The following is a 27,589-nucleotide window of genomic DNA, read 5'->3' as shown; positions in this document are numbered from 1 at the left end:
CTCTTCCACAGCCAATGCTAAACACTAGGACATAGGATCTAAGGCCCAGTGACACCACTGTACTCTGACCTGAGACCTGTTGTCAACGTTCTCTTTCAAAAAGAGCCCTCTCTGTCCATGGAAGGAAGGAGGGAAGAGAGAGGCCTCAAATGGTTATGTATGCTTGGATATAGCTGGCAAATGGTTAGTTACTATAGCTCTAAAGAAATATGGACAGACTTAAGCATATTCCAGGTGAACTTACTAGAATTTAATTAATCAGTTCCTTAAACAGCATACTCTCTGTACAGATACTGTATATAAAGCAGCACACACAGCTCTGACCAGTACCCTGGGAAAAGTCAGTCTGTAGACTTGAGCTGCTGAGCTACAGAGAGGTGGTGCCCCTTGCTTGTCTTGGAGCTCTGAAGAAGAACACTTTTGAAACTGTGATGGTAAAACAGTCAGAGTCAGTTCTGGGTGCTGAATTAGAGTCAGTAAGATTCATGCGTTGGGTTAGCGAACTTTTGGTAAGTACCCAATTAAGGGAAACCTTTTAACAGAAGCCCTACATGTTCTTGAGGTTTGGATATAACAGTCCCAGGGGAAATTTTTCACATCACATGTGTAGAAAGGCAGTTGGCCTTCATCAGTGAAGATCATGACTGCTGCAGCTCACATCCACTCTCTGTAGGGAAACAATTACTGTCTCCATTTGCCATCCTAGTGATTGTGGGACTTTGCCTGTTTTCAGTGTGTTTGTGTGTGCATGTGCGTATGCGTGTGCTTGTGCGTGTCTGTGTGTGTGTGTGTGTCTGTATAATTCATTGGCATCTGGAAAAAAAACCATTGCTTCTAGAAATAGATTTTTAATGCAGATGAGCAAATGAATTTATTCGGCACATGTTGACTTAATGGAGAAAGGAATGCTGAAATGCATGAGTTTGTACTATCTGTCTTGCAGACATAGTTGCCATACTAAATTGAACCCTGAATTTAGTAAGGAGAGACTGTATTTTTAAAAGCCATTGCAGGAGCCCAGAAAGGGACTATTGCAGTGGAGATGAGTGGATGGTGAAGATTTGGAACATAGACAATGCAATTCTATTTAGCTGTCGAGGGAAATATAACTATGAAATTTGCAGGTGAATGGGTAGAACTGAAAACATACTACAGTGAGTTTGGTGACCCAGACTCAGAAAGGACTCATGCTACGTGTTCTTTCTTATTTCTAGATCTTACTCCAAATATTTAGACTTGAGATGTAACCTGAAGTAACTGAAGAACCCAGCAAAATAGAAAGGGACAATGATGAGGAGCCGCAAGGATAGAGAATAGTGAGACATGGGTCCTGTGAATGGGGAAATGGATGCTATGGTGGGGAGGCTCAATTGTGGGTCAGAGAAGGAAGGAAGAAAGGGTAATACAGAAGGCATAGGAAGGAGACAGAAATAATGTCAAGGGTAGTTGGAAAGTGTGTGGGGCAAGGAGGACTTCTTAGGGAAACACTTTATAGCCTTACTTTAAAGTACAGACATGTATGTACACATGCATATGTACATATATACATACATGCATAAATGTATATATTTGTGTCATTTAAATGGAGTTACACCATACAGGGTGATGGGGTTCTCCTAGGAGTCATAGACTGTCTAATAAAAACCCAAGAGCCCAGCAAGGAAAGCCTCCATTCTAGTTGTTGATCAGGGGAATCCAAGAGACTCCCATGATAATAGAGATTGTTGCCATTACTCTTGATTATCTCCCTTAACTTGTACATATAGACTCTACTGTACACACTTGGGACAGAGGACTTGGAAGGTTGGGGTTAGAACTGACCCGGAAGCCTCTTCTCTGAGGACTGGCTCTTACAGTCTCAGACGACTACACTAGCTGCCGAGTAAGATACACAACCAACAATCACACCCAGCCGTAAAGCCTGAGAACCAAGGCAACGGCAGGCTTGAAAGGCACCTCCAATGACTCAGTAGTGACCTATCTTCAGGGTCATCATATCTAGTTAGACTTAAGGCCAGTCAGTAGGAAGTAATTTATGCTTATAGTAAACCTGGTCGATTGTTACCCATGGCTGGTAAGGTCATGGACCCTGGAAGCAAATCTACTACACCCACTTTCCCACACAAACCAGTATAATTTCTAACTGCATTCTAAGAACTTGTCCATATGCCCACAAGTAAGTGGCTCTCACCCCTCATCAAGCAATCTTTTTTTTTTTTTTTTTTTTTTTGCAGTACATAACTGCTGCTATAGAGAGCTACAACTGGTCAAAATGAAGAGAATAAACAACTGTAGAGAGCCCTGTGTCAGTTGACTCATCTACAATGTAGTCTCCACTCTTAATGCTTAGGGAATAACAATAAGGAAAGGGAGGTGGTAAGACTGTGAGAAAACCAAGACTCCATCTGCAAGATAGGATTTAATAGACATGCAGGGAAGCTGCATACATGAAATATTAACAAAATGGTTACAAGACCTGAGCAGTGATAACACCAGTTACCATGCCATCCTTGATAGGGAAAATCTCACAAGGTTCCATCATGGATGAAGAACTAACTAACTATAGGCAGCTCGAGAGGAAGACTGAGTCTTCTCCTGTGGTGAACCCCTGGTAGATTATTTAATCCCTAGTACAAAGCTAAACATGGTTCCATATCAACAGTGTTTAAATGAATTTAGCAGATTGTGTCTGTGTGGATGAGTGGGTGGGTGGGTGGATGAATGGATGGATAGATGGAAAGACAGGTGTAACAATACTAGAGTTCATGAATTTGAGAGGAGTGGATGAAAGAGATGGGTAAAAATGTTAAAAGGAGAAAACTTTGTTATAGAAAGAATCAGCACTATATGTGGAATGGGGTTGCACCATCCAAAAAGTCAAGTCAGGAAAACATAAGAGAAACTTGGTGATCCTGATCAGGAGAGCCACTGTTCAAACAATAGAAACATCTAAGATGATGCATAGAGTGGGTAGCAAGGACAGGCAGAGACGGGTGGGTTGGGTTGCTGATGCCTTACTGAACTAATTCTTCCATGTGGAAGTGAAAACTGCTTGAATTTTGATTGAAGACCAATAAAATTAATAATGCATATGAAGAATCCCATTTTGATTTTTCAAGTGTTAGGTGATATCAAGGAAAGTCACTTGAATTGCCATAGTTAGAACAACTGCTAAGACCATACCTTCCTTAAAACAGCAACAGCCATGGATGGTGTAGACCACTAAGACAGCAGAGGCTGTCCTGAGTGTGGACTGAGAAACCTTTCCAAAGAGAAATGATGACCTGCTCGTTTCTGGTTTGCAGACAGAAATATTAATTACAGGAAAGCTTTAGAGACGTATTCAACATTTCTTGTTATAATTTCTTTGTACAGGGTGTTTCCTGCATGTGTGTGATATGCTAAATATTTATTGTAAGTAAGAATGACTTTTTCTCACTGAACCACCCAGTCCTCACAATGACCCTACGAGCCTGGCTCCTATCCTCCTGTCTGCTGTACAGGAGAGCGAACCAAGCACTTAGAGGATGGGATGCTTGCCCAGTGTAAACCACGGCAGCCTGATCTCAGAGGCTGTGTGCTCAGCAACTCACTTCCTCCCTGCTTATTAAATCAGAAACCACAGATACCTTGTTACATGCGCTCCCTGCATTCCTACATGTAGTTATTTTGAAAGTGAGTTGTTTTGTTGTGATTTATTTTCCATCCTGGACTGAGAATTCACTTGGGTCAGAATTCACATCAGTCCATTCATTGGGTCAGTAACTAAATCTGAATGCTGACAAAGCACGAGAATCCACGTGTCCAGTTCCAGGATCCCTGTATCATTTTCCTCACCTGTATGCTAATCTTAGCCTTGCTTAGCAATAATAGGAAATTCGTAATCACTGAAATGGCTAGTAAAAAAGGATACCGTTTTAAATTTTACATTTTTGGCATCACTTTATGTGGTCTGGAAAATATCATGGTGTGATTTATATAGCAGGAACCTAAATACTTATTATCCTTGAGTGGTGTTGGGCATTGTTTCCCCATATTCAAGGCTGGTAAAGTACTGTTAAGATTTGAATGTTACAAATATGGCCGGTTTGTTTTTCCTAGTTCAACTTTGTGGGGAAGCTTTTGGGTCCACGTGGCAATTCCCTGAAGCGCTTACAAGAAGAAACGTTGACAAAAATGTCCATCCTTGGCAAAGGTTCCATGAGAGACAAGGCAAAGGTAATATGGCCATGGACAGCGGTGACCTTGTCGGCCATGCGCTGCTATGTCTGTTATGTCTGTTTGTTGTCTGCTGTGTTAATGCCTGGGATCTCAGAGCTGACTAGAAGCTCAAACGGAATTAGAGGGAATTGGCACATGAGGTGTAAATACACTTTGATGCTCTATAGAAGACTGAATTTCTCTGGCCAGTTCCAAAACAGATACTATCTTAGCTATTTAAGATTCATGTAACAAATCAAACAGTAGTGCTTACATTGTTTATTCTGAATGCAGCCTGTTACCTTTTGTAGTGAACAGAAAGAAAGGTTACCTAGAGTTCCTCACCATTGTGTTTTAAATTAGTTCCTTTGGGGTGTTTTTCCTGTATAGATCTTTTATCTACCTCCAAATGTTACATGAGGATCTATGGTCCACAGCAGACCACATATGACTGTGGTCTACCATTTCCCGGCCCAGTGCTATGGCTGTGTTTGTCAGACACTTCACAGTACTCAAGGAGAATGTGGCTCAATAATGCATTTCTCACAACTCCTTCCGGCCATCAGGTGGTCCATGCTTGGTCGTGGCATACAGCGTGGGTACATTGACCTCTTTTTTTCGGCCCTGGATTTGTAATACTCATTTTATCACATTAAAAGATGACTTTAAATGTTTTAATAATTGCTTCATGTTCTAAAAAAATTACCCTACATAGAGGTATCGGTGTTGTGTGCCCTGTTGTTTTGAGAAGTTAAAAATTATTTTAAAAAATATTGAGTTACTTTTTTGATTAGTTACTTCCACTTGTGAGAGGAGTTTTCATGGAACAGTGCCTCCTGCATTGTTCTTGGTTGTCACATCTCTTACTGTGAGAGATTTCCAGTACTGAGAACCAACTCCACATTCCCGAATCATCCATTCTGAAACATTAGACAGTGAGTTTTAGATGTAAAGTTCCTTAAATGAAGCAAGTATTGCCTCTTAAGCAAAGTTGGTCTGCCTCTACTCGGTGGCATTCATAGGAAATATGATTGATAGATAGATAACATTTTCCCTGTTGTACATGTCAGAAACTTGGGTCGTTATCTGGTTTATCCAGCAGAATCAGCTATGTTATTAGTTATTAGTTAGCATTGGGTGAACCCGTGTGTCTCTGCCAGCAGCAATAATGAAAGTAGAAAACAAGCTCACACAAAGCTGTAAGATTTAGGTTCCAGGCCCCCAAAAACTTTTGGGTAGAAATTACGAGTGTTTCCAGTGTCAGTGTGGAACTAACCCAGCAGACAAGTTAGCTTCGCGTGTCATCAGGTGTGACTGCTCTTCTGTGTTGGCATTATCTGGGAATGAAACTATATATTAGTCAGTTAGAAATGATGTGTGTCTTGTAGGAAAACACTCAACATTTGCTGATGCACTAATTCATTGTCTCATAAAGCTGCTTGGCTGTCAGGTAAATGGCAGGGATGCTTGTTAGCAAGAGAGGTTCTTGAGCAGAAGGCCCGTTAATGCTTAACAGTATAGAGAAGGAAAGAAGTGAGGGCCCCAGGTCTCACCCGATCATGTATGCCTATACAAACACAGTCATAAAATGTGGCTGGCTGTCCGCACAGTAAATGGGATCCTGAATATCACCAGCTTGCCATCAAAGTTTAGTGATCCTTCTAAATTATGTTGTCCAGTAAGGCTGTGGCTGCTCCCTGCTGTTGGCATGTTTGACACCCAACATGGACAGTAACCAGCCATCCTCGAGAAGGAGTCTGTATTGTAAAATAATGAATTAACCCTCATCACTGTTGCTCCCGTGACTCTGTGGATAGCCTGAGCAGCACTGAGCTGCTCGAGAAGGAAGCACGTAGATGTCTGCCACAGTAGTTCCTCATAAATGCCTGTCACTCCGTGTACAGCATTTGCTGTAAGGGCACCTTGTTCTCAACCTTGGGCCTCTCTCCCAAAGTGCTTACCACCCATTCAGAAATTTCTTCCTCTAACCACATGGGTCCATCACCAAGTATGTGTGATGATTCAGCATTTAGCTAATGATCATTCTGTCAAGCCACAGGGTAACTAGAGGAAGAGAATGTTGTACAATTTCCATGCCAGCCAACTACTGGCAATGGACCAGAACCAGAAGTCTGTGCCCCTTGATTTCATGAGCCCTATTCTGCTTGACGGGCCTTAGGAGAGCAGCATTAGATCAGAGTCAGGTCTGCCAGTTCTTTATTGCATCCTTTCTTCTCATTATACATGCCTCTAGAAAAATGTTCCAGATCCCAGCTCAGAAAACTTGGGGTATGACTGTTACTGTGTACCTAGAACCTATTCCTCTAGACTCAGGGAGCAAACAAGGCTATGAGTATGGACCAGGGGGAAAAGTAACCATGAAAACTACTGTCTCCTTCTAAGGAGTGGCCTCAGTGGTTCAGGCGATGCTGGTTGTGACTCAGTTTTGTTTGGCATTTGGGTATTTAGAATTATTTGACTCTCTTCCCAAACGTCACAAATAACAGTCCTCAGGTCTTCACTGTTACTCAGACTTCAACCCACATCTCATACAAGAGTCTGAACTGTGTTTCTTTGTATTGGATCTAGAGCTTTTTTTTTTTTTCCTACACGTAGGCAAACCTCCAAGGGCCCTTCTGGCTCTTCTGTGTTAGCTTGCCATCAAGTAGCAAATAGGTGAAATAATCAGCTTATGAGAGAAGAAAGGTTTATTTTTGCCCACGGTTTGGGGTACCGCCCTAGGATAGGTTGACATCTTTGTTTGTGCATCTGTAGTGAGACCATATATCATGTCTGGAGAGTAGAACAGCAAAATTGTTCCTTCATGGCTACCAAGAGAGAGGGAGGGAGAGATGAGAGAGACAGAGACAGACAGAGACAGAGAGACACAGAGACGGAGAAGGGGAGGAAGGGACTGAAGGAGGGAGGGAGGCAGAATGGGACTGGTACCTATTATTTCTTCCCGAGCACACTTCCAATGATCTGAAGGTCTTGTCTCTGCCTCCAGGCCCACCTCTCCCAGTCACCTTTCTAGGGACATGGACTTGTGAGGGACACTCAGGATCCCAATCACAGCAAGCTCTGTGCTATATTCCTTTTCAAAACTTGTTCTTTACTCCTCCCCAGCCTCCTCCTCCTCCTCTTCCTCCTCCTCTCTCATCCTCCCCTCTCCCTCCTCCTCTTTCATCTCCTCCTCTTCTTCCTCCTCCTCCTTTTCCTTGCTGCTCCTGTCATGTGATTCATCAGCTAAACCTTCAAAAACATCCCTAAAAGCAACCACGAGTGATAGATTAAGTGTAGCAGATATCTCTCTAGGTGTGGAGTATCAGTGTCCCATTTGCTGGCCTCTAGCCAGCTCTTCCCTGATGAGATACTTGGATATTAATTGTAGTTGATCCTTTACTAGTTTAACTTTAGTCTGCATAAATTCTCAGTTAATCATGTTGGTTTCTAGAGAGAGACCTTCATGTATAAACTCACAATAGAAAAAAAAATCATCTGAAATTCTAACAGTGTTTACAACTCTAGCAAATTTAATATGAACTCATGTTCATTTATTTGCTAACTTGACGAAGCATGTTGATAGCTGCCAGTGGCTGCTTTTCTTGTAGCTGCCATGATGTTCTTGTCTGTTGGGCCTTCAGTTGATGTCAGGCCTTCTGTTGTACCTTTTGCCCACATCACTTATGTTACAGATGTGTCCTACTGTAGGTAGCACCCTGGACACTGAGGAATGTGACTTCAGCAGCCCCATGAGATGACACCACACTAGGTCTGTCCCATGTTAAAATCCTTCCTGATAAGGTGAAAGTTCTTGCCCACAGTCAAGCAATCAAGGTGGATTTGATATTTGAGTACAAAATCCCCAGTCTGTATCCCTCCCCAAACAGCACATTTCCCTTTGTTATGAAGCCATGGAACAGCTTGTTAGAACTCACTCTGATTTGCACAGCAACTAGTCAGAAGCCATCCGTCATGATGTAGCTGAAGTCTGGGCCCAAAATGAAAAGTATAAACCAGCACTTCACACACCATCAGACAAGACGGGCATTCAGGGTCTGCTCTCTGGCAGTCGCCTGCTAATAAGGGAAAACCAACAAGAATGAGGCAAACTTGAAACATTTTGGGATGTTTTGGATTGTGGTGAATGCTTATTGTCAGCCTGCCTGAAACAGCAAGCATCGCTAGTGCAGAAATGAGCTGGGCCCAGAGCCAAGTGGAACAGCAGAGGTTTGTGCATAGCTGGGGCAGGTAACGGGACAGGTGGGAGGTGACAGGAATCTGCAGGTAGCCAAGGGCAGATGATTCCTTATAGGCAGCATCAGGGCAGAGGAGACTGTCCCAGCAAGATAGGATGCCTGTCCAGGGTTCCTGAAAACCTGGGAAAAACAGGATCAAAGTTATAGTTTAAAGCCATCCCCGAGGTGCTATTTGTTATGGAGTCTTCCATGATGAGCACGTGTCAAATAAGTTTTGTGTAATGTTTGCTTGGTTTTTCCTGTCTCAGAATGACATCTTTTCACTGTGATTATCTTCTTCAGGAGGAAGAGCTGAGGAAAAGTGGAGAAGCGAAGTACTTTCACCTCAATGACGACCTGCACGTGCTCATTGAAGTGTTCGCACCCCCAGCAGAAGCGTATGCCCGGATGGGGCACGCCTTGGAAGAGATCAAGAAATTCCTGATTCCTGTGAGTACCACTCCTGATCCCTGACCAGTGACTTGTATGTTAAGGTTGAGTCTTTACGCAGGTCCCTGACGATCTCGTTCCTGCTTCTGCAGCTCTCTCTGCCAAGAGCTTCCTGTGTGGCCTGTATCACAGACCTCACAGTACTCTCTATGAGAATTCCTTGGCATAATTTCCTACTTCTTTTTAAAGCAATGGGATTTTGGACAGAGTATATACTACCACCTAGGTCATAAGGCTGAAAAGTTGGAAGAGCAGAATCCCTAATTTAATTTTTGGGACTCTGCTATAAGTTTTTATGTGATTCTGAAAATGTCACATAAACTCCATGCTCTTCCATAAGTCATGAATGTCCTCTATATGCCTGGCCTGTGCGTGGGTTGGGACATGGAGACCTAAATAAAAACATTTTCTGCTGGAGGAATGTATAGTTTAGGGGGAAATAAAAGCCTCATTGGATGGCTAAGGATAGTATGTAGACACACCTGTGATGTTAAGTATTGCCAGGAAAGTAGATTTAAAAGGAATATGTTTCTACCTTCTTTATGAAAGTTAATTTAAGTATTTATATGTTAGTGATAAAAAGAGCCTTTTTTCTTTTTCATACTCATGATAAACTCATTGCTTTCCTTACTCTCCTATTTAAAAAAATTCATAGTAAGTTAGTTCAGCCTCCCCCCAACGCCCCCCCCCCCTCCTCTGCCTTTCTGCTGCAAATTATATTCTCTCCCTAGTCTAGCTGTGCCAGGCACCCTGGTCGGTTTGCCTGTCTCAGAGTCATCTTAGCTCCTTTGCATTTCCATTTTCACTTTAGTATCAGCTTCCTACTTCTGTAATGTTCAGCAAGGATTTTGCCAGATGTTTTGTTGAATCTGTAGATAAGCTTGGAGTTAATTTGTAACTGGTATCTTCTATTCTTGAATACCAAGTACTTCTCATTCTCAAAAACAATATTCTCTAACAACTCAAGAATATTTTGTGAGATGGGCAGTGGTGGCACATACCTTTAATCCCAGCACTCAGGAGACAGAGGTTGGAGCATCTCTGAGCTCAAAACCAGCCTGTCTGCAGAGTGAGTTCCAGCATAACAAGTCTACAGAGAAGCCCTATCTCAAAAAAAAAAAAAAGTTTTCTCAGGGTTTAACCTGGCACCACTTATTATGTAAAGAATAGTTCCAAATATTTTGAAAAAAAAAAAACATTTATTTTTATTTTATGAGTATTTTGCCTGTATGTGTGTTTGTGTACCAAAAATGTGCAGTGCCTACAGACACCAGAAGAGAGTGTTGGACCCTCTGGAACTGCAGTTTGTGAGCTCCTGTGTGGATGCTGGGAATCAGACCCTGGTCCTCTGCAGGAACAACAGATACTCTTAAACTGCCAAATATTTAATATTGTCTGATACTGTTACCAATGGAGCACTTATTTAGAGGTTCAACTGGTTTTCTTTATATTGATTTTGCTCTTTGACTTGTGGCATATTTCTACTGTTTCTAGAGCATAGTTTTAAAAAATAGAGGCATTAGGAAGATTAGATAAAACCCTAGATTATTAGGATTTTTTGACATCAGCATCATGCTGTTGCTAAACACCACTGGCTCCTGTGATTCAGGGTGCCTGAGACACTTTCCTTGGTGTCCTGCCTTCTTTCCCACCCTGTCCAGTTCTCTGTGTTCCCCGGCTAGGATGATCTTATAGGGCTCCCTCCTTTATTCTACTAATAATAGCTTAACCACATGTGTTGGTTTTGGTATGGAAAGCCAAGTTCGCATTTACTCTGTCTTTATATGCTGTTCTCTTGACGTACTGCATGGTACTGTGTACTGTTAGTTTGTGAACATTTACACATTGGTAACCCTGAGAGACTGGCTTATAGGCAGTATTTTTACACTTGTGTCTCTGGTGTTGCTTTCTGGGTGATAGAGCTGCCTTCCTGTACCTTTTCTTACAAGATTGAAGAACTAACTTTAGTCTTTCTTGAAATGTAGAGCGACTTCTATCTTGATTTTTCTGGGAGTGAGTTTACTTGACCTACATGGAGAAGAATAGGCTTATAAAAGTTGGCTGACAATTTGTACCCATTATCCTTTGAGTGTGTCTCTGCATGACTCATAATGAGCATGGGGGTCATTTGGTTCTGTGCATGCATGGCACTGTGTTCTTTGCTCTTTTGCTGTGTCTTGTGTTTGGTTTTGAGCAGTTTGTCCATCACGTGCCTGTTATGACTGAAATGAGTACACTTCTGTTGTGTGGGGGATGTTTTCAGTTGTTATTTCTTTGAGTTTTTCTTTCTCTTCCTTCCCTTCACCCATTCAGTCTCACCCTTAAGTTCATCTTGGTTCCTGTCCTGCTCCTGTGGGTTTGTTTTCCTTCCTCCTTTCTCTGTTTGTCAGGCAGGGGTGTTTAAAGGGCCTGATTCAGGTTCCCTGGTCCTGCCCCCACCATCTCAGTTCTGCTGGGCAGCTTCCCTAGCCAACCTGCATAGCAGTGATTTCACTTTCCACCTATCTTTTGCAAGTGTAACATCTGGGGCCTCTTCCACATAGTTACCTTTGCCTGCTTGGCCTCTAAGAGGGTGGTTCACATTTTCTTTGTATGTCTCTTTATTCATGGTCTTTGACAATGCTGGCATTTGAATAAGGTGCCAAAGCAGATATTAATTCTGAGCACTTTGCTTCCAAGGAAGCTGCTGTTGCTGCTATTTTGTCTTCTATTTCTCTTATAATTATGTTAAACTGAACCCACAGACTCTGTGGGTTCAAACTTCCTAGCGGGCAACATGTGTATTTAGGTCATCCTATCGTACTTCATAGGTTTTTCTGTCCTTCTAGAAGGCAACATAGCTTAGTTGTCACTCTCAGTTGTCCAGAGGTCATGTGTGCTCAGGGCCTGTTTAATGTGATTTCTCTGTTGGCATACATTATCGAATTCAGAGAGGCCCATGTTAATTGGCGTGCCGATCCTGCTGGTATAACCTGGAGTCTCCTCTGCATAGATGCACTGTCAGGCAGATAAGCAGGAGAGCCTATCAGGGTCTTGCCTGCTCCTTTCTGGGCTCTATCATGGTCTCCTCTGTTGAGCTGTATGTTGCTTCCCTGGACATGGTAGCATCAGGCATGCTGGTTTGCTATTCTCCCTCATTCATTCTGTGGTACATTTTACTGCTGTAGATGCTGCTGCTGTCATGGGGGACTTTACCCTTAATTCCAGAACACAGCACAGGAGCTCCTCCTCAGCAGAGCGATGGCTGAGGAGGAGTGATGGTATTCCTAGCAACAGTGAGTGCCACAGACTCGACTTCTCTAACCTGCAATTTAGCTATTTTTTCCATGAGTGATTTTATTGTGTTCTTGTTTTGCTGTGTGGCTTGAATCCATTCTGAGACTCCTTACATGGTGTCTTTGAGCTGTTTTCAACTCCTTGTTCTTTCTTTTTAATATATATATATATTTTGTATTAGATATTTTCTTTATTTACATTTCGTATGCTATCCCAAAATCCCCTATACCTTCCCCCCCCCCACTCCTCTACCCACCCACTCCCACTTCTTGGCCCTGGTGTTTCCCCTGTACTGGGGCATATAAAGTTTGCAAGACCAAGCAAGGGACCTCTCTTCCCAGTGATGGCGGACTAGGCCATCTTCTGCTACATATGCTGCTAGAGACATGAGCTCTGGGGGTACTGGTTAGTTCATATTATTGTTCCACCTTGTTCTTTTTAAGGACACTTTCCTCACTGAGTCAAAAAAGCCATCCCTACTTCTTAGTGTATGGTTCTTAAAATGTATGGGATTTTGTTTGTTTTATCCTGTGAGCATATGTCCAGTTTCATGATACTATTTTACTTCCACATTGTTTGTGTATTCGAAAGTTTATTTAGCTGCTCTTCAGATAATGAGTGTTAATATTATTTCCTATAGATAAAATGTATACAAGGATGCCAAAAAAAACTTGAACATAAACGTTGTGATATTTTGGCAAATAATTGTGAATACTAAGTTATTGTCAGTGAAGACATTGAATTCCAATGTTACTTTGCATTGTTGTGATTGTTCTTTTAACACTTTTTGAAGTGTGTGGGTATGGTGTGTGAGTGTGTGCTGTGTGACTGCCATAGACAACTTGCAAGAATGACTTCTGTCTTTCCACTGTATGGGTACCAGGGATTGAACTCAGGTCAGCCATCCTGATGGCAGACACCTTTGTCCTTAGAGGCAGGTCACCAGTCTGGACTTTGGAGTTAACTTTTAATGAGTCACTTCAAAACATTTCCCACTTTCTCCAGGCTCACATAACAGACTAAACTCACTGGGTAGCAAAGTGCATACATGCAAGCGCATGCATGAACACAATTCTTTTTTTTTTAAGATTTTGTTTATTTTATGTATGTGAATACACTGTCACTGTACTCAGACACACCAGAAGAGGGCATTCAACCTCATTGCTGTGGTTGTGAGCCACCATGTGCTTGCTGGGAATTGAACTCAGGACCTCTGGAAGAGCAGTCAGTTCTCTTAACCCCTGAGCCATCTCTCCAGCCCCACATGACTACAATTCTAATGTCCTTTCTACTCTGGGCTATTGGCAAAGAGTATATGTTTCAGTATTTTTATTTTTCACATAGAGGGTTAAAGTTTAAGTGAGTCTGTAAGCTCTCATGCATGGCTCCAGTGTAATTATGGTTGTATCGTACCTGCCCATCTGATATTACAAGAGTAAACCACCTAAAACATTCTAAAATTGCCTTACACATGCCTATACATTTAGTCATTTAATATCTGTGTATTTTAAGATATTTTCACCAAACTGATATTTAAATTGGGCTCCACTGTAACACCGAACCTAACTTAGAACAAGTGATTTTAACTTCAGTTTTCTAAACTTTTCCTGGAGTCTAAATAGTGCTTCAGCCATGATCTTTTGATCGAATCTATTTTTAGCATCTATAACTGAGTATCACACCTCCTAACAATTTTCTACAGGGAAGTACTAGCATTTTTTCTAGCACATTTTATTTAGAATGTGCTTTGCAAATTATTTATTAATCTTCACACATTTGTAGCAAGATGGCTGATAAGATCTTAGCAGCCTTATTTTAGACAGTTGGAGTGACGGACCCATGCAGATGACAGCTCTGAGGAACTGAGCCTCAGAAAAGTCTGGGGGAGGGTCTGTGTGCACCAGTCCCACCCACGCTCCGAGTTCACCTGCTTTCATCCTCTGTCCTGTTCCTTTCCTACAGATGGTATATTACAGCGTTCTTCTCCACGGTGCCCAAGGGATTCCTCTAATTCCACGGTGCCTACTTATTTTTTTCCTTGATATTTGGGGAAAGTCAGGAAGAAAAGACAAATTCTTAGTTGTAAATATAGTGTTTCTTTGAGATTTTTTAATTCGGGATATAAATACTTCACCTGAATTCCCCGTCTAAGCTGAAATGTGCTCATGATTTTCCAGTTTGTGGTCCCCTGATGACTGTGAGCCTGTGACGCCTCCAGCAGTGAGTGCCTCTTTGCAGCCAAATATCACAAAAAGCTCCTGCCTTCACTGTGACTCTTAAGGCTCCTTCACCTCTCTCTCACTGAGACCAATTCCATGTCTTCCTCCTCCATCGGGGGTCGTTTTCCTGTTAGCTGGTCCCCAGACTTCTCACTGGGCTGTGTGGTAGATTGTAGCACAACACAGACCTTGTGTGGCCACACTCACCTGACACCCTGGAACCTTCACATTCTCCTGCCGTGTTTTCAGTCTGAAGTTTTGTTTTGTGCTTTCCAGAACATAAACCTAAGTGTATAGTTTGATCCCTAAAAATTGTTGCAATGTCTCAAGCGACCTTAGTTCTAATTATATTTAAACTACCTTTAAGGTAGCATAAGGCTTTGCATGATTTGGTTTCTGCTTTCTCATGAAGACTCCTTATTGTCTTCATTTGTCCATATAATACCTTTTTTGATTATTTGCTTATTTTTCATTCATTCATTCATTCATTCATTCACTCATTTTTGTGATACTCTTCTTGTGTTCCAGGCCTGGAATTCACTATAGCCTAGGCTGGACTTGAACTCAGCATAGCCCATCTGCCTTAGCTAGGATCTCTGGTCTCTGGAATTTAATACTCTGAGTCTTTTTTACCTCCCTCTGTGTGAAGCTTTGGGCCACCCCTCTGATCACTAGATCTCCTGTCCTCAGATGGCCCCACCCCTCTTAGAGAGAAGCTCCATTGGCTGTTGTGCAGCTAAGTTACTCTTTCCTCTTTGATTGATAATGTTTCTTTTTTATTGCAAAGTAGTGATGGTAAAGTTTTATCTGTTTATTCTGTGTTTTTGTTAATTATCAAATGGAGTTGAGGATCATTACAAAGAAAGAGAAAGGAAGCAAGATAGAGTCCTAGTTTCAGAGTTTAACATGTAGGAAAAATAAAAAAGTACAGATTTTCCAGGAATCTGACTACTTACCAGATTTATAAATCCAGACAATTCTTACTTGTACAACATTATGCTTAGTGATCATTGTCAACTTGGCACAAGTTAGAGTTAACTAAAATATGAGCCTCTGAGCATATCTGTGCTATGATTATTTTATTATTTTAATAATCTTAATTATCTTGGCTGAGGTGGGAAGACCCATCCACTGTGGGTGGCACTATTCCTTAGGCAGGGGAACCTGGAGTTTGTGTAAGAAAGTGAGGTATGAGTGCGTGCATGTATACTCTGTTCATTGCTCTCTACCTGATATGGATGTGCTATGAGCAGCTCCCTCAGGCTTTTCTGTCAGACAATATGGAAATGTTTGGTAGTGATGAGTGAATGGAGCTGTAGATAACAATGCCTATGCCATAGCTGTGTGGCCTTGTATCATTACAGATACCACGAGTGGAAATTATGCATATAAAAGAAGAGACATTAGCTTACCTGTAATTTTAGTATCGGGGGAAACCTATGGTTTTCTTTAAAAATAATAATAGAAAACAAAAACACATTTTCATTTAATTATATTTTCTGTTTTAACTGCTTTCCTGACCTCATTTTCTTAAAAAAAAATACTTGCTTTATATTCTAAGTGCTTTTCTATTTTTCAATATCTTTTCTGTACAGGACTATAATGATGAAATCAGGCAAGCACAGCTCCAGGAGTTAACATATTTGAATGGAGGTTCAGAAAATGCAGATGTCCCAGTGGTTCGAGGGAAATCTACTTTGCGTACGAGAGGTGTAACAACACCAGCAATAACCAGGTAGGTGTTATTATTTCTTGCTTGCCATTGCAGCAGTGTGAAAGTTGCTGTCATTAATAGGGAGACATATTTGTCAGTGTATCTTATAAACCTGCATTCAGACATTGTGATGTCATAGTGATGGAGTTCACTTAGATGTGAGGAAAATTGAACCTAAACTTTTATACATCCTGTACTACTTCCCAGCTAATAGTACTTTGGCAGACAGTTATTCTCCCCGGCACACATTGTATAATTGCCTGAAATGAAGTTTGGCTTTAAGTCAGTAAGTACCATAGATCTCATGAGATGAAGATACTGTGTACTTACTGACTGTGAGGATACCCTGTATGTGTATACTGACTATGAGGCTACCCTGTATGTGTACCTACTGTGAGGATACTCTGTGTGTGTACTGACTGTGAGGCTACCCTGTGTGTGTACTAACTGTGAGGATATCCTTTGTGTGTACTGACTGTGAGGCTACCCTGTGTGTGTACTGACTGTGAGGATACCCTGTGTGTGTACTGACTGTGAGGCTACCCTGTGTGTGTACTGACTGTAAGGATACCCTGTATGTGTATACTGACCGTGAGGATACCCTGTGTGTGTACTGACTGTGAGGATACCCTGTGTGTGTACTGACTGTGAGGATACCCTGTATGTGTATACTAACTGTGAGGATACCCTGTGTGTATACTGACTGTGAGGCTACCCTCTGTGTGTACTGACTGTGAGGCTACCCTGTGTGTGTACTGACTGTGAGGATACCCTGTGTGTGTACTGACTGTGAGGCTACCCTGTGTGTGTACTGACTGTGAGGATACCCTGTGTGTGTACTGACTGTGAGGATACCCTGTGTGTGTACTGACTGTGAGGCTACCCTGTGTGTGTATTGACTGTGAGAATACCCTGTGTGTGTACTGACTGTGAGAATACCCTGTATGTGTATACTGACTGTGAGGATACCCTGTATGTGAATACTGACTGTGAGGATACCCTGTGTGTGTATACTGACTGTGAGGATACCCTGTGTGTGTACTGACTGTGAGGCTACCCTGTGTGTGTACTGACTGTGAGGCTACCCTGTATGTGTATACTGACTGTGAGGATACCCTGTATGTGTATACTGACTGTGAGGATACCCTGTGTGTATACTGACTGTGAGGCTACCCTGTGTGTGTACTTACTGCTCCATAATGGACAGTTTCACCCCAGTGCTTAGCAGTGTTAGGCAGGAAGACTCTATGAATGCCTCTGCCTTTATGTGCACTATCAGACCTGCGGCTGCTGAAAACTACTGAGCTGACACGTGGACACAGAGTTTTTATTTCTGTCTCTGAATTGTTGGTTAACTTATAATAGGAAAAAATTGCTCCAAAAAAAAAAGCCAAAAAAACTGAGTTGGCTATTTAAAATCAGTGGAGACAAGAATAATTTTTGTTGATGAAGTTGTTTTAGGGTTTTCGAGGGGCAGTGTTTCCCCTCTTGTCCCCTAGTTCTGGGACTAGAGCCTGCTCCACCACTTTAGCTAGAAACTTAAACTCTTCTGTTAAGCTGGGCACTGTATAGAAATGTCTCTTTTAGATACATCAGGTACATTTCAGATCGAGTATTTGTTGGAATTTAAAATAGTATTTATATTTCCAAGCTCATTTGAAGAATGAAAGCTACTTCTGGAGTGTGCTGATTCAAAGCTATTTGTGCGACTGCATGGTAGGCCAGGCCTGAGAGCCTGAGCACTGGGTTCCTTCAGAAAAAAAGAGCTAGTAAGCAGGGCTGCAGGTGAGTTGTGAGCCACCGCTATGCTCAGCAAGTGGGCGTGTTCCTGTCCACCTTTTGGTTTTGCTTGAAATAAGTACTTACTTTGCTGTAGTTTTCTGTGGTCCACCATGACTAATTGCCACAAATCTGGTGTCTTTCAGGTAGAAGTTTTGTTTTTGTTTTTCCTCACAGCAACAGAAGCTTGATGCCCAAATTCAGTGTCATTAAGCCAAGGTTGAGGTTTTGACAAGGAGTCAATTTTTCCCTTGTCTCTTCTGTTCCTAGGGATGACCCCATCACTCACTGGTCCTCCATATTTACAATCTCTTCCTCTTGTCATTCCCCTCTGCCTCCCTTTTGTAAGGGGTGTGCGACTGGATGGAAGAGTTTGGTCATTCCATCAGTCCTTCTCCCATAATTAACACGCCCTGTCTGGTTCCTGGGAATCAGGCAACAGAACAGGGGTTGGCCTGACATTACTCAGCCTACTGATGTTGCTAGTTTTATCTTCACATGATGAGAGCTAATCTATTTGCATTAGGTCACGTGCAAAACAGTATATTCATTAGGTATTTATGAAACTCTTCCACCTTGTTCTGTCCATGCCTGGCCACTTCCTGCTGCCTGATGAGGTAACCATAGCAACAGTGATATTAAACAATGTTTACCGCCTGTCCTGCTTCCTGTTGCCCTGTGGGAGTAATGTGTTTTCTGTAACATTGTTACATGTGCAGATGCACACTTGTCTTCGTGGACTGGAAACAGCATATACAGACAGACAGATAAGAAACAGCCTCCCAGGGCACGCATTGCTGTGCTGTGCAGTCCTGTAACATGTGAGATTGGTTTTATTAGAATATGATACAGCTAAAACAAATTTCTATAGTCTAAGTGATGCAGTAACCATGGTAACAGTGATATAAACAAGGTGTTAAACTGCCTGTCCTGTAAAAGCAGAGCATGGAGAGCAATGTACACTAAGTGTGCAGGAGGTTCTGTTGTCTAGTTTATAAATGTGTACCCCAACTACATCTAACAGAGTCCTGTAACTATCCATCATTTAGTTATGCATGACCACATGTGGGTACAGAAGTAGGTATCACCATCTTGGAATATGTCTATAAATGTTCTTTTGAGTAACACAAAGTAAACTTGCTGCACAAATGCATATATCCTGACATTTATTATATGTATTCAAGTATGTAATAAATTTTATTGTGTTACCTAATAGCTCTTGCATACCATGTTATCAAATAGTAACTCAGAATGAGTCTCCATTCTGGAGAATATCACAATGGAAGATACTCAATACCAGTGTGTAAAAGTCAGTGTCCCTTAAATCATTGGCAATTTCTAATTTGGTTCTCTTTCCATTAAGGTGGTGATGTTACCAAAAGTAAGGAAGAGAACTACTTTCTTTATTCTATAATGTAACAGAAAAACCTCTTCCTCTTCTCATGTGAGCCATGGTTATGACATGTGTACTACCTTTTATTTAAAGCTGGCCCCAGTTAATGGTTGGGACTCAAATTTATCTTGAGTTTTCGTTATGGCAAAAGATGAACAAAGCCTAGGTACTTGGTTACACAATATCTAAATGTGAGAGAAGTCATGATACAAAGCTAAGAAAGGTACACATAGCTCCTTGTGCCTGGCACTATCTAGTTCTTGAATGACATCAAGGTGTCAGTCCTATAATATCAGAAGCCAGACTGGTCTACATAGTAGGTTCTGTGCCAGCTGGGGCTATATAGTGAGACCATGTCTCAAAATGTAAACAAAGAGTTGGTTTGTTGTTGTTGTTTATTGCTCTTGTGATACAGTAATAGTTTCATGGTATTACAAGCTCTTCAGGTCATTTCCCCAGGAGCTGCTTCTTATTGCCATGTCTTAGTTCCCCAAGTTTATCAAACTGAATGTGTCTTATCTACAGTGTCCTTGTTTATTCCCTATTATGTGGTAAATTCATACAAGCCCTTGTGTCTCATGTGGTAATCTTGAGCAGTTAAAACTCTTCCCTTGTTTACATATTTCTCACCTTATTTTCCTAGTAAGTTTGTAGGAAAAGTGCCTTCTGGGGCCACATTAGAGTCTCAAAGTAGAACACATTGGTTCCTAGAAACTTCTAGTGTCCCCTCACCATTACTAATTCAGGATACCTTTCAGAATGCATCTGAAGTTAAATCATACAGAAGGAAGTAATAACATTTTAGTAAAACGTTTCCATTTTCATTGCAAAAAAAAGAGAACTAAATCTATTCTTTAACACAGGTGATGTCTTTACCCATAATCTGCCTGTGCACTTCCTTATCCCAAATGGGACTCAGGAGACACCAGAAGAGACTCAGGGAACATCAAGAATGGAGGGGTGTGTGTACTCTAGGCAGCACTCCTTACTCTACATTTGCAGGTTGCTGTGGAAGGCTGACCTAGAAGTGTCAAACCCCTCATGGATGCCTGCTTCTGTTTCCTTAAAGCCTGTTCTGTGTTGGCCTTAGGTGGAACTGTAGCATCCATTTTGAATCCCTGCTTTGCTCTGTGTGTGAGGCAATTTTAAGATCTCTGCAAGTCTTGGTCTCTTTGTCTGTAGATGAACAAGATAGGGCCCACTCATGGGTTACTCACATTTGCTCCATTTTGGAACAGCATCATTTGTGTGGTCTCCCAGAAATCAGAGTATCCCACTGTGACAACAAAGAAGCTAAGCTCTGCCTGGGATATTCCCCAGGTGTGTTACTTTGTGCTTGTCCTTAATGTATTTTACAGAAGTATAAGACAGTGAATTGTCTGAGATGTCAATGTGTGTGAAGAATACCATGCTAGAAAATCTGACAGGTACTGATAATTTGACCCTCTTGCTCACAGGGGAAGAGGAGGAGTCACAGCCAGGCCTGTTGCAGTTGGGGTACCACGTGGGACACCAACTCCCCGAGGAGTCCTTTCCACCCGAGGGCCAGTGAGCCGGGGAAGAGGCCTTCTCACTCCCAGAGCAAGAGGTGTCCCCCCAACCGGATACAGACCTCCCCCGCCACCCCCAACACAGGAGACCTATGGAGAGTATGTAAGTAAAGGTGATGGTGTTGGAGACCAAGTTGATCTAGTCCAGATAATGTGTCACCTTTGCTTCTCTTGTTCACCTCCTCAGCTTAGCAAATAGTTGACATTAAAACCACTTAGCAAAGGGATTCAAAAGTATAGGATCAGTTTCAAGGCTGCTTAAAACTAAGTCAGAATTTCAGCTGTAAGGAATGCAACATGGGTCAAGCAGAGAGCTATTAAGCTTGTCCATGAATGGACTAGAACACTGTTTCTTTCATATTCCAGTTCAGGTTGCATCTGAGGAAGTCAGTCAGTTGAAAAGTGATTGCCTAAAAGTCCTGAGATGGTGTTACAACCTTTTCATGTCTCATCTCCATCTGCTCAGTAAGCTTCGTAAGGAAGTTCTTTTCAGTCAAGAAAATTAAAATTCCATTTTTTTTGCACTGATTAGTTTTCTTTACCAATTCAGAGTCTCAGGTATGGCTTGTAGTTAAGGTAAGAGAAAGAAATAGAACTGAAAAAGTAGTACAGAAGTGAAGGGACTCAGTAAGAATGTCAATGCGTAGGATTCTTGGTATTGGTTCCTTGTTATCACAGGTAGAAAAAAATGAGAAGTCAATAATAGATGGTCGTACTGAAGGGAAGTCAAAGGGAAGTTGTCAAGGGCAATAGTGGCAGGAATCAGATATTGGAAGTAAGATCTCTTACTCTACTGTGCTATGAAGGTACTTCGCACAGTTTCTAAGAGGTTGCAGTTATCCCAGAGTCTCTAGAATCCTGCTTAATATCATCTGTGGCTGCTTTGACTTCCACATTCTGAACTTAAAAGAAGTCCATGAGAATTGTCTTTTTAGGGTTTTGGCCTAGACTGCCCTTCCCATATCATCTGCTTGCTTTTGCTGCTTTTGTGTAGGTCAGCTATTGCAGGAGAACCTCATGGGGGCAGCTGCAGAACTCTTGAGTATTACAGCTATTGTTACAGTCACTCTCTCACATAAACTGAACATGTGGATGGGTGGGCAGGGATGGGCCATCCTTAGCTCCTTTGACTTAGCAGAGAGCCCTTCATTTATACTCAACATGCTGTTGTTTAGAATCAGATTCTCTGTCTTGCTGTTGAGCCTCTTTGCTCTTTTTTCATCCCCTAACATTGTTGGTTTTCCTGTTTCCTTATATTCTTGTGAAACTGACAGTGATGGCCATGCCTTGAGTTCTTCCACAAATGTTGACCCTTCCAAAAGGAATAGGGGCCACAAATACAAAGAATGCTGTTGAAGTTCTTGTGGCTGTGTGCCATAGTCACAGTATTCCCAGCTGGCTTAGCCGACAGGTCTTGGACCAACATGGATGGATGATGTTCTAGAAATTGCCAGGCAGGGATTGTGGAGAATCAGATCGTGGAATCTCTTTCACCATCTATTTGAAATGAGTTAGGCAATGGAGGTTACCACTGACTTGATTAAGGACAGTTTGTGTCCCTTTCTGTTTTCAGGACTTAGCTGGTTTATGGCACCTTAAGTTGGTGAGAGAAAATGGAGAACTATGAAGAAGAAAGGGTGGGGGATAAGAATTTAAAAATACAATAACCCGAAGTAAATTAGAGACCTTTTTGCTGTTTTAAGGATATCAGACTTTCCCTATGTCTAAGGAGAGTTCTTCTGCAGTTCAGAAATGTAAATTCTAAAGATGTCCTTGAGGCCTGGGACTTAGCTTATTTGCATAGCACACATGCAGCCTCGGATTTGATTCCTGACACTATAGTGAATAATAATTTTTAAAAGTCCTTAACAGATATTCAGTAGCAAAAAAACTTTATTTCCATAACTCTTGTTTGATTATATTTAACTGGCCCAGTTTCATTTTTAAAAATTGATTTAGCACTTATTGTCTTGGTGGCTATTTCTAAAGTATATATGAAGATGGGGTATCATGCAGTGGTTTATTTACACCTAGCCTGGAGGAGGAATCCTGGTGTGTGTGTGTGTGTGTGTGTGTGTGTGTGTGTGTGTGTGTGTGTGTGTGTGTGTATTTGAAATCCTGCATACTTGATGCCTTGTTGAGAAAGCCTGTCTGGATACTTGAGATAGTGCATCGTCTTAATAATGAGTATTCTAAAATAGAACGACATTCTCATACAGGCCCAAGAAAGGCACAGTTAATGGCCATGTTGTCATTAATTTCGCTATGTAGAGAACTCATCTCAAGGATGTGGAAGGAGGACTCGCAGGGATGTCCTGATGCAACTGGATGGATTTCTCCCTGGATGAGTGATGGAGAGCTGCATCCTCTGAAATGCCTCTGAGCCCAGTGTTTTCATCAATAGTCACAATCACAAAGGATTCTCTGACTCAGTCACCCAGAAGAGTGGTGCTGTCTGATAGTGTGTGTGGGGGATTACCATCCCGGAGAGCATAGGCTGCACGTGCAGAGGCTGCAAGTAGAGCTGCCTCGCCATGGTCAACACAAAGCCTCCCCTTGAATAGGCTAACAAATATTCCAGGAAACCAAAGAAGATCACCGTTGCTATTTTCAAAAAAATGCAGAAAATAGATACTGGATGTGTTTTCAGTCTTTGAGTATGCACCAGGGCCTTCTTGCACTTGCTTTAAGGTAGAGAAATTAGCCATAATTACTGTAACCCCACGTTTCTTTTTCTGAAGAACAAGAAGTTACTTTTTCCCTGTGACACCAACCTATTTCTTATACCCAACTGAAACTTTAATTAGTGTAACCTATAGTGTTTTCACTGTGAGCACTTTAACAGTTCAAAGTGTGACCACACAGGAAGACGACACCTGGCAGATCCTAACATTCCTGCAGTCTCGGGGCATGCTGCTTTTTGGTCACAGTAAAAGAAAACACACACATGGGCAGGCATGCATCCCTGTTGTACGTGGCAGCTGCATTTCTGTCCCTGAAGGATCTTATCAGTTATCTGCAACTGACAAACTGCAAAAGGGAAAGGCTCTCTCGCAGTGCTGCTTTTATAGAGGATTTTATTCTCCTTGCACAATCTTAGGCACTCATCAGTCAGTGCTGGGAGGAGGATGCCTGGTCTGGGTGGAGTTCCTGCTGTTGTCAGACTTCACATTTGCTCTGTATATGTGGGTCTCCTGGCACACCAAACTCTGTGGACAGTATCCGTTGTCTTACAGTTTACCTTGATTGGGCACAAGCTCTCTTAAGTTATCAGAGATCCTACAGGTTACCCCACAACACTCTCCCTCCCAGTCCTAAGTAAGCAATGGACCTCTGGCTCCTTACAGTTTCTGCCTGACATGGCCACACATGGCAAGAGCCACAGTCAACTCTTCAGGTGTTCAAGTTGTCAGGGCAACGCTGCCTTGCTGACCTATTACCATTGTAGTATTTGTTATGACTGATGTGTTAGTCTGGGAATAAGTAACAGCTCTGCTTTAATGGAAATAATCCTTTATCGGGAACCAAATACTGTTGACTGTGCAAGGATAGCCACAGGCATGGATTCAAGTCACCATGCATGACATGTCCAGCAGTAACACGGGTTATGCAAAAGCTTTGTAGGCAGATTTTACACATGCTGTCACTCTCTCCTACTGAGAGGAGAGAAACTGGTTTAGAATTCTACAAGGGTCCTCAGGATGAAGCTGAGTGTCTGTCCTGTCCTCCGACTGACTGTTGGACCATCAGCTGCCTTTTGTTCACAGCATGTCAGCTTGCAGGCCTCCTTTGTGCTGTGCACTCCTCAACAACACAGAGACCTGAGCATCGCCTGCCTTCCCACAGCTCTTGGCTTCTTTTAGTGCGTTTTCTAGTCTTAACTGTCCCCTGCTCCAGCTGAAGCCTTTGTCCTCATTAGGCATTGCTAGTGTCAAAGGCCAAAGAAAAAAACGGATGATTGAATTGGAAGATCTGAATAGCCGTTGTTGTTTTCAATTATAGGATTGAACAATACTTTATCCCATAAAACAGAGTGAATGTGCAGTGAGCCAAGCAGGGGAGATTAAGGTGGTAGAGACACACATAAAAAGAGCTGAAGAAAACAGCCAGAAAGGAAAAGGCAGATGGGTCATTTCAGAAGGCTTTCCTTGTGAGGGAAGGGCCAAGACACAACACTGGAAAAGCTTACCCCAAGGAGGAGCAGGGCCAACGGAACCCATGACCTCTAACACGGCCATTTGGAAAGTTTGGTGGCTTGTCTCTCTAGCCTGGTGCTTTGCCGACCTTATAAGCAGCTCAGGTCCGGTGACAGGAACTGGAGCTTGAGTGACTGCTTTCTTGCTTGCTTACGTTCTTCCAGGACACTGGACTCTCCAATTTGTTTAGATGGCTGTGTCACCTCTTGGCCACTTAGCCCTGTCCCTGCCTTTAGCTCCCTGACTTGGCTTTGTGAGCAGTAGGCAGTGTGTTTCTTGCCTTTATGTTTATCTCTATTTGCAGGAGCCTTTCTTGGGGCCTGACAGTTTATAGATGCCACCTAACGGTACCAAAGGTGACTAACTTGGCTATTACTGTGCTATATCTAATTCATGGCTATGTCTTCATATGCTCTCCCACCTTCTTAATGAAGTAAAATGGACTATTTTAAACCAGTTTTCGTGAACAGTAGAGGGTTCATTCAATGAACTAAGAAATATGAAACACTAGTTGCATTTAATGAGGAATCTGTTAGTCCTAAAGGCTAACAGGGCATTCCAGCATCCTTTTGGATGCACTCTGTTATTTTTATCCTTGTTATTTAGCCTTTCTGGGATGGAGAGTCTTCTCTGTTTGTAGATGATACTGATACAGTAGCTGGCAGATCTGCAGTCCCTCTCCATGTCTGTAACTTTGCCTAGCTTGAGGAGTCCATACTGGGGTGTTTCTCCATGGACACTTGGCTTCCTTTAACAACCCAAGAGAGGGCTAATCAGAAACTAATTCCATCAAGTAGAAAGGCTGATTTCAAATACAAAAAGCAAGTATTAAAATAAGGATAAAAAAAACTGAAGCTGAGTGGCTGTGGATATTGGGAATACTAAAATAGTTTTGAAAAAAAGTTATTTGGCTTGTTGTATATGCGTGTATGCAGTTGTGTGTCAGCAGGTCAGAGGACAATTTAGAGGAGTCAGTTCTCTCATTTTACTATGTGGCTCCAAGGGACAGAGCTTGTTATGATTATAAAAAGATAAAGAGATATAAGAATATATTCTATGGGGGTGTGGTGAGGTGTGGGGCAAGGGGGTGCCTCAGCTGGCTCCTGCCAAAGCATCCCTTCCCCCTGAGAGACCAGCCACAGGATGGTATAGTATAGAATAGAGTTTATTCAGGGCATGGGGAGGGGAGTTAAGAAAGTAGTAGAGGCAGAGAGAAGGAGAGAGTAGAGAAGTAGAGGCCAGCCATGACCATGGGGAAAGGGGGGAAGGAAATGGGGAAGAGAGGGGGAGCAAGAAGGCAAGAGGCAAGGAAGAGAAGCAGGAGTAAGAAAGGAGGGGGCAAGCAGCCCTGTTTATAGTGGGCCAGTTATACCTGTCTGTCGCCAGCTAACTGTGGGGAGGAGCATACCTGGCTATTGCCTGGTAACTGTGTTGGTGGAGTCTAGACAGAATACTAACAGAGCTTAGGTTGTCAAGCTTGGCAGAGTGCCTTTACTCACTGAGCCATCATGCTGACCCCAGAAATGGCTCTAAAAAGTCAGATTTGTTGATTCCTTCATGATGCATAAACTTAAATTGTCTTAGAAATTCAATCATATTATTCTGATTCTCTGATTCATTTAATTATGATTGATTCAACTTTGAAGCCTGGGCAATGTCTCCTGCTGTCTTAATAAGGTACCGTTGGCACTCAATGTATAAGACTGAACTGAGATGTAAATCTCCTATCTTAGCTTGTGGGGAATTCTGTGTGCAGTCCTAGAAGTTGGTAAAAATAATGAAGGTCTTGGATATGTTTCTGTTATACAGCCACAACTTGCTTATTAAATAGAGGAGGCGACTGTTCTGAAGTTGCCTGTGTGGTGTGTATGGCCTTGGAAGGCTGTACTCTGTAAATTAGAGGGACAGCAAAGGCTCCTCCAGTTGACAGCTCAGAATGGCAGAAGCAAGCGTCCTTGTCCCTGCACGCCCGCCCCCCAGGTTCCCAGGAGGCAGCAAGCAGGCATCTGCATGCTCCATAGGGATATGGTGAGTGGTGAGCAGGCTGCTCTAAGTTTCACTTTCAGAATTGTTTATGCAACTCAGAGGAGCACTCCTGGCTGTGCCTTGCCTGGAAATGAAGGACAGGGCTCACCAAGTCTCAGATCAGCACCCAGCCAATGCCACAATGGCTCCTGAGGGCTAAGAGGGAATGGAACGAGCTAGGATTAGGTCCCTAGACCAAAGCTGTTGTTTTCCATATACTCACTCAGAGAATGCTATAGGCCAGAAGAAATAAGAAAATGAGCAAAAGAGTACCAGAGTCAGAGCTCGAAGCAAGCTCATTAAGTGTAGCCAGCCATGCACTTTACGCCAGTGACGTCACCACTCATTTGTGTTGACATTGAATGGGCCTGTGGCACCTGGAGTAACTTCATTTGTGAATGACCACAGAACCAATAAAGCAGCAAGCTCTTGTCAATGATTCATGTATTCCATTCCAATTCAGGGACCCATTGTGCTCTACAACTGCTTTGAATGAGAGACCAGGCAGCTGCCCTTTATATGGTGACTATGAAGCCCCAGTATATGAAG

General features: G+C 42.4%; 1 protein-coding gene across 3 annotated transcripts in view; it reads left to right on the top strand.

Moving 5' to 3' along the window:
* Positions 1-27,589, top strand: part of Khdrbs3 (KH RNA binding domain containing, signal transduction associated 3) — a 158,119-nt gene that overhangs the window by 68,858 nt on the left and 61,672 nt on the right. For all 3 annotated transcript variants that reach the window (XR_003834967.2, XM_029469898.2, XM_029469899.2), the window contains exons 3-6: positions 4,102-4,218; positions 8,742-8,888; positions 15,979-16,118; positions 20,727-20,922. Coding sequence is in view for 2 of the 3 variants with exons in the window: in XM_029469898.2 (XP_029325758.1) it covers positions 4,102-4,218; positions 8,742-8,888; positions 15,979-16,118; positions 20,727-20,922 (600 nt within the window). In the remaining variant the exon portion in view is untranslated. The remainder of the gene's footprint in view (positions 1-4,101; positions 4,219-8,741; positions 8,889-15,978; positions 16,119-20,726; positions 20,923-27,589) is intronic.

The sequence above is a fragment of the Mus caroli genome, unplaced genomic scaffold (genome assembly GCF_978045245.1).
Source record: "Mus caroli unplaced genomic scaffold, Mus_caroli_1 scaffold_16, whole genome shotgun sequence".
NCBI lineage: Eukaryota > Metazoa > Chordata > Mammalia > Rodentia > Muridae > Mus > Mus caroli.
Note: the sequence above shows the minus strand (reverse complement) of the source record. Positions and strands in the feature narration are given on the sequence as shown.